The 7,585-nt window shown below is 34.9% G+C and overlaps 1 protein-coding gene across 1 annotated transcript; it reads left to right on the top strand.

Moving 5' to 3' along the window:
• Window positions 1–2,983: 2,983 nt before the first annotated feature.
• LOC108364016 (uncharacterized) lies at window positions 2,984–7,283 on the top strand. Its single transcript, XM_017617559.1, has 3 exons — window positions 2,984–4,573; window positions 4,642–4,753; window positions 7,147–7,283. Exons 1-3 carry the CDS (start codon window positions 2,984–2,986, stop codon window positions 7,281–7,283), a joined length of 1,839 nt encoding a protein of 612 aa, XP_017473048.1.
• Window positions 7,284–7,585: the final 302 nt, after the last annotated feature.

The raw sequence follows: 7,585 nt of genomic DNA, 5'->3' as shown, positions 1-7,585 counted from the left end.
TTTTTTTTCACCCGAGATAGTCAAAGTTGGGGAAGAAAATATCAAAAAGTTAAAAATCCAGAAATAGTCCTAATTTTATGATGGTTCCTTAATTTATTTTAACTACATTGCATTTGAGTATGGAGAGGCAACTATCTGGAAGTATTTTACATAAAAAATTTACTAAGTATTGCCCGGTTTGTAGTTGCAGTTAAAGAAAACACATGAAAAGGCACGATTTTTTTTTAAATTCGAAAAAATGTAAATATTTCAAAAACGGTGACACTTTTACCTTAAAATTTTTTGTTTATCAGTGAGCTCACCCCCCCACCTACCTTGCCCTAAAGTTTGGCACGTTACTTCTGGGACACCCTGTATATAGGTATATGAATAACGTAGTTGCATTAGAACAAAAACAACATTTATGTGTATTTTTTTGATGCTTCTGGTATACTTTTGATATCAATTCCAGTCTATTACATGTGTCCCAAGTTTTTCATTTTCAATCTCATAAATTGTTTATAATAACTTTTGCAACTTTTAAAATCAAAAGTTATCAAAAGGCTAATTCCATTGAAAAGAGGAAAACGACATAAATTTAAAGATGCCCTAATTATCCCTATTTCAAGAGTAAACTCTTTTCCAATGGCAAAAATTCAATAGTCGGTTGGAAAATATTAAAAAAATCTAAAGGTGTAATTTTTGTGTACGGAAACTTTCAAAAGGGGATATCCCACCAGTCACAACCTTGAATAGTTTTTAATATTTCTATGAAGATTATATACACCTCATTTTTATAGAAACGAAAGCGTATAATTCATACATATTTTACAACACAAAAACATCGTTCGTAAATATTAAGTGTTTTGCCTAAAAATCAACTTTGAGTGCAGAAGGGTAAAATAGAGTTATTTTCAGTGTCCCACAAGACAAATTTATGCAAATGGTAGTTACATAAAACTAAGAAATCGTTTGTATTTTTGTTAAAGCTATTTTATACATTAGTTATCGTTCTATGTTAAAAAATATCTTTCGCTGTTATATAAGTTCCGACGACATATTTAAAATTCACAATTGGTCACATTCTGGAATAAAATGTCCCACCAGTCACAATGGAATGGCCCAAAACAAATTCTAATGGACTGCGAAAAACTATTTTCTACTTTTTAGTTCATTTATAGAAACGTGGTATAGTATGTATTTTATTTTTTTTCCTCAACACTTGGCAAATTTTGGTGCAGGATGGCCGCAACTGTTCCGCACGCATAATGCGTACTAGCTGACCAACACGATCAAAAAGTAGGCAAATACAATGTACAATTTTACCTTTTTCCGACGTTTACTGACTTAAAGATACATTAGGTACAATCACTAGATTTTAGGTACAATCATATTTTGATAATATATAATATATACTTGTACACCCCACACAAGGCAAAAGTTACGATTTAGCTGGACAAAAATAATTAACTAATAAAATTGATTTGGATGTGGGACCATGGATTAGTTTTCTCTAAATTATTATTACCCTATTGGCAGAGGGCCTCGGGTGTACGAATTTGTTGTAACGCCAGGAGTTGAAGACTTGCTCCAGCTGCTAAAATTTCCACCAATCCCGTCGCAAGCAGATTTCCCATGTCAACTTGCAACAAAGATCAATTCTGCCATTTCCTTGAAAGTTAATAGGATTTATTCATATTGTTTTTGTTTTTTACACACCTTTCCTCTTTCCATAAAAATACAATTTCATAAAATTTCAATGTATATTTGTCATATTGTTATAGCACTAGACGATCTAGAGTCCATACGCCTTCGTAGCCCATTACGCCCATTTGTAATCAAAAAAAATAAATAAAATAAAAAAGAAAGTGTTTACTAATTTCTTTTATACGTTGGACATTAATACAACAAATTTATATTTAAAGCCCACAATAAGACGGAAGAAATACATATTTTTCATTAAGTTCCGTTAAAACGTTTCCAAGATACAGCACTTTAAAGAAAGGTATGTATGAAGTTTTCTTAAAATTTAAGTCCCGTGTAGATAGGCAACCCTACGTCATGTCGGCAAAATATGCTGCGCGTATATTCATGTCACCTATTTAGACCTTCAATCTCTTCTACTTTCATCCAAATCTTTAGAGGTCGCGCACAGAGGTAGCCGCGGTGACATGAAATGCCTCATTCATAAATATTTATTTTGAACAAAGAGAAAGCGATTGATTTCAAAAACAATTATTTTGTAATTTATTTCATACAAATTAATTAATTAATAAAAGTTATCTGTATTATAACACTGTTCAACAGCATTTTTGCAGAGAAAAAATGGTATATTTCTGAAAGAAGTAGTAATGTTGATAATTTTTTTAGGACAAAAGTGTGTAGTGTAGGCAGGCCCGTCCAGAGGGAGGTGAGAAAGGGGTGAATCCTCCCGGGCCCGGGCTTATTAAGTGGCCCAAAATATCAGAACCATAACTTTTGATTTTTTACAATGTAATTGCTCCTTCGTTATAGGCTTTTATTATAGAGTAAGTGCGGCATATATGGCCCATGTGTATAATATGGCCCACCTGAATATCTTCCCAGCCACAAAGTCAAAACATCACACAGTGACTTCGCTCCACACATATTTTAGCAGAGCACGATTCAGTGTTATTTGACGAGTGTGGTGAAACAGATGTGCGCACTATTGCACGAAAATTATTTTTTGGTGGCAACTTAGTATTTTTTGGTACGTTTTCGTAAAGTTTTTTATGTTTAATTTTAATTGAAAAATATGTTTTGGGGTGTTAAATATATAGTGCTTAGACCGTTATTTCTTGAAGTGGAATCCAATTTCAATAAATAACTCGTGAAGTGTGCATAAATGAAAAAGCAGTGAAAAATGTATAGTGCGGGTAATATGGCCCATTAAGATGTTGATAATATGGACCAGTGGGCCATATTTGACACGTGTTTCATTCAACGTCGGTAATAATAAATAATTTTCTTTTGAAGGACAATAATGGCTCCAAAATCAAGTCCAGCTCCGAAAAAACGTCAGACGTGGCGCAAGGAAAACATGATGGAAGCAATTTCCGCTGTAAAGACTAAACAAATGGGATTTTTGAAGGCATCTAAGGAGTACAACGTACCTAAAACCACGCTGCGGCGTTTAGTGGCAGATGAGGGAAGACCTGTAGAGGAAGTAGTGGCAGCTAAACTTGGGAGAAAACCCATTTTCCCACCTGAACTCGAAGATTCTCTTGCCGAGTATATACTGCTTATGGAAGCGAAACTGTTTGGATTAACACAGAATGATATACGATCCTTGGCATTTCAATTGGCTGTAAAAAATAGTTTACCAAACTCGTTTTCAGTGATAAAAGAAACAGCAGGAAGAGACTGGTTACGTTTATTTCTTCGGCGCCACCCATCTCTGTCGTTCCGTCAACCAACCAGCACATCTGTAGCCCGAGCAAGAGGGTTTTCGAAGGAAAACGAGGCAGTTTTCTTTGATATGCTTGAAAAGGAAATGACAACATACAATTTTTCCCCTAATAACATCTACAATGTAGACGAAACTGGAATATCCGTTGTGCCAGCCAAAATGCCGAAGGTTTTGGCTCTGAAAGGCCGCAAACAGATACGTGCTCTTGCTTCAGCTGAAAGGGGATCCTTAATTACTGCCATTTTGTGTATGAGTGCAGCTGGATCGTTCGTGCCACCAATGTTTATTTTCCCCAGAAAGAGGGACAATCCTCTTCTTATGAAAGGAGCACCTCCGGGATCGATACATGCTAATCATCCCTCTGGATGGGTTCAAACCAATTTGTTTAGTAAATGGTTCAAGCACTTCCTTGCTACCGTTAAACCTTCTGAATCATCTCCTGTGTTGCTCATTTTAGACGGGCATACAAGTCACACAAGAAACATTGAAATCATTGAGCTAGCTAGAAATAACCACATTCACATTCTTTCGATTCCTCCACATTCAAGCCATAAAATTCAACCTCTTGACAAAACTTTTATGGGGCCGTTAAAAAAATATTTGACCGAGGAAATAAGGTGCTGGGCCATAAATAATGCAAAAGCATTAACACATTTTGACATTATTGAATTATTTGGTCGATCTTACATGAAAACGCAAACTGGAGAAATTGCTGTGAAAGGTTTTTCTTCAACCGGAATATGCCCCTTTAATAGAAATATTTTTAACGACCACGACTTTTTGGCGGCAGAGGAAGTTGAAGCACCGATAGATTGCATGGAGGGTACAGTTACGTCTTCATTACCAACCGTACAAACCTCTGAATTGTCGCAATCAGAACACAATTCCGATGTAGTAGAACCCATTTCTTTCGAACCGTCTACGTCCTCTGGTATAAGATCAAGCTCTTATATAATGCCTCAAGAGATTTCCCCGATTCCGGTACGTATCAAGAAAACTTCAAACCGCGGACGAAAAACAGGAAAAGCAGAACTAATTTCATCATCATCATACAAGCAGGCTTTAGAAGAATCTCTGAAGAAAACAAAGGGTGAGAGACATGTCAAGAAAAGAAAGCCAAAACTTGAAAAAGGCACAAGAAAAGAAAACGTTTTAAAAACGAAGGTATGAACTTAGATAGAAACTACGAAATAAATACAAAAATACTAATTTACTTCAAACTTATTTTTCAGAAGAAAAGTCAACGTGTAGAAGAAAATACTTCATCAGAAAGTGACGACAACATCGTCTTAAATGACTCGCCAGATCTTAGTCCAGACAGATCTAATCAGGAAGATGCCAAATGTATCTATTGTTCAAGTTTATTTTCTGACGATAAAAGAGGAGAAGCATGGGTGCAATGTGTTATATGTACAATGTGGGCACATGAGCTATGTTCCGGGAACGAAAAAAAAAGTTTTATTTGCGATTTTTGCTGCTCATAAAGCGAGTAAAATATGGACCACCCTAGTCCATATTTAACGCGCCATGGTCCATATTAACCGCACATTTTTGCAAAGTGCTAAATTGAAGTTCATTTGATTTTTCCATTGTATCTTTTATTTGTGTTATTTTTCTGAACATTGGTTATTGGAGACTGATTTGATAATATTTTTAACGCCTTTTAAGGTAACAAATAGATGAATTAAATTTGAGTTCGCAGTTTTATTGCCAAAAAAGTTAAGGGTGGGCCATATATACCGAAGTTACTCTAAATATATTCCTATTCATGCTGATTGTTTCTGACTATAAATAAAAGAAAATGATCATATGGCCAAAAACGCGTACTATTACAATAAGTTTTGGCTCACAGTGCTTTTCAAATACCGCTCAAACTCGCTACAATACTACTTTCGGATAGTTTTTCCTCTTCAATAAGTATGTGGCAATATTTAATATATGCCTAAAATATATTGTGCCTCCTGTTGTTTAGGAGTTATAAATGTTTCAACAGCGGACTGTTACATTAGGATTTTTGGAAGTACTTTTTAAAACTGCTTTATATTATCGAAAAAGTCTGCTCTCCTTATATAACTCAAGAACTACGTATTTATTGAACTGATAAAATTAATTTTGACGTCAATACTGTTACGTTCAGAGTTGGGCATTATTCGAATAAATTGTTATTTAGATAATTATTCGAATAAAATTTTATCCGTAATATAATTATTCGCAGATAACTTATTCACTAATAAATTATTCGTGTATAAATTGCTTGCGAATAATTTATTCGTTATTTTAAATAATGAATAAAAACTAATTTTTAACACATTGAGCCAACTTTTACTTTTATTTCTATTGTCAAGGATTGTAAGTTAGCTGAATTTTGTTTACTATTTTATCAAGAATATTAGCCCATTCCCTCTGGTTTCGCGGCCCCTGATAAGATTTTTTGCGTTGGCCAATGCAAGAATAGCGTTGAAAACCAAATATGGGTAAAGTAAAAATTCTCACACATATTTCTGCCAAAAAAATAGCGCTCTGATGCTATATGCAAGAAAAAATTCCTTTCAATGTCATGAGCTTTACCAATGGTCTTATTTCCACTTGTGAGATCTCTTCTAAGCGTGCGTAATCTTCTTCTATGATCTTGCAACTACAACATTGGTCCGATGCGTCAACCTCTAGTCTTATGTCATGTAGGCCAACAAAAGTCCTTATAAGGATGGTGAAGAGCACAGATGTGCGTATTCTATTATAGGAGAGCCAAAAATCCTCGATGTAAAATTTGGCCATTGATATAGGAATTGGAAGGATGTGGTCGAAACTTTCCTTGCTGATTCGCCACTTTTAAAATATCCAAGAGCTGGTTTCCTTGAGTCTTACTGCTACTGCAATGGCCGCCCGAGCAATTTCATAAAGCGGAGGTAGATGCAAGGTCGCACGACGTGGGACATCGTAAATTCGTATAATATAAACATAAAAAACAAAGGAGTCCAGACATATGGGGTTTCTAGAGATTTCGACTGCAGCACCATTATGAATTGCAACCTGATTGTACAATAAGTAGGGATTTTCTAAATAACTCAACTGTAGCGCCACCTAGCGGGTCCATTTTTCGCATAAGTCTTTTTCATCATGCAGGAAGAACACATTTTGAGTTTGAACGAAATCAGTTCATAAATACGGCTTTTATAAATAACTCGGCTCCATCGCCACAAAGGAGTTTTCTAGTAGCCTTTAATAGGACTTTATGCGCATGGAATAACCTCCGAAAATTTGATTTAAATCTATCTAGGGGTTTGAGTTAAATAACAACAACGAAAACGGTTATCATTTTATACATAAATATATGTACATATCTATATACATAAATTACTTGTTTTATTATTATTTTATTCGTTATTCGAATAACTAATGAAGATAATAATTATTCGAATAACGAATAACATAATTTATCCGTCATTCGAATAATTTTTTTTTGAATAAACAAAATTATTTATTATTTACGAATAACAAGAAAAACAATTTATTCATTTGTTATTCGTCATTCGAATAAATTTTGCCCAACACTGATTACACAGGCCTGCGATCTAATTTTTCCCATTTCCAATAGGGATGTCAGTGGGAAAAATACTTCGATAATTTTCAATGCATCGGAGGGCGTACATCGATGCATCGATAAGCATAGTTTTCCTACTCTGTGGAAAAAAAATTTTCAAACAATTTAACAAACTTTTATTTTGATGTACTTACAGTTATGCTGAGTCCAACAAGTGTTCACGTGTTGATTTTCTCCTCCATCGATGGCATCGATGCATCGACTATTGTCGAGTGGACAATTTTCGATACATCGAATCAAAATATCGATATTTTCGATGCATCGATGTTTTGATCTATTATTTGTATTGGCCAAATAATAGGCATAAGAACGATTATGAGAAATGTAAACATAAGAGAACTGCCAAAGCTAAACTTCAAAATGGGGGGGATTGCAAGATGAATGTACGTAACCAATAGTTATTCAAGACACGAACCATTACATCAGTATAGACACGAATTGACATGGCCACTATGAAAACGCCCACACTGACATACGATAAAAGAATCGGTGGTCACATACCACGGGGCGAGAAAAATATATTTCCTTTTTCCGAATTGGACACGGAGCGAACCACACTCTTCAGCCCTCGCAAG

The sequence above is a fragment of the Rhagoletis zephyria genome, unplaced genomic scaffold (assembly GCF_001687245.7).
Source record: "Rhagoletis zephyria isolate East Lansing unplaced genomic scaffold, Rhagoletis_zephyria_1.1 Rzeph_scaffold_01438, whole genome shotgun sequence".
NCBI classification, from domain to species: domain Eukaryota; kingdom Metazoa; phylum Arthropoda; class Insecta; order Diptera; family Tephritidae; genus Rhagoletis; species Rhagoletis zephyria.
This window is presented reverse-complemented; position numbering and strand designations above follow the sequence as displayed.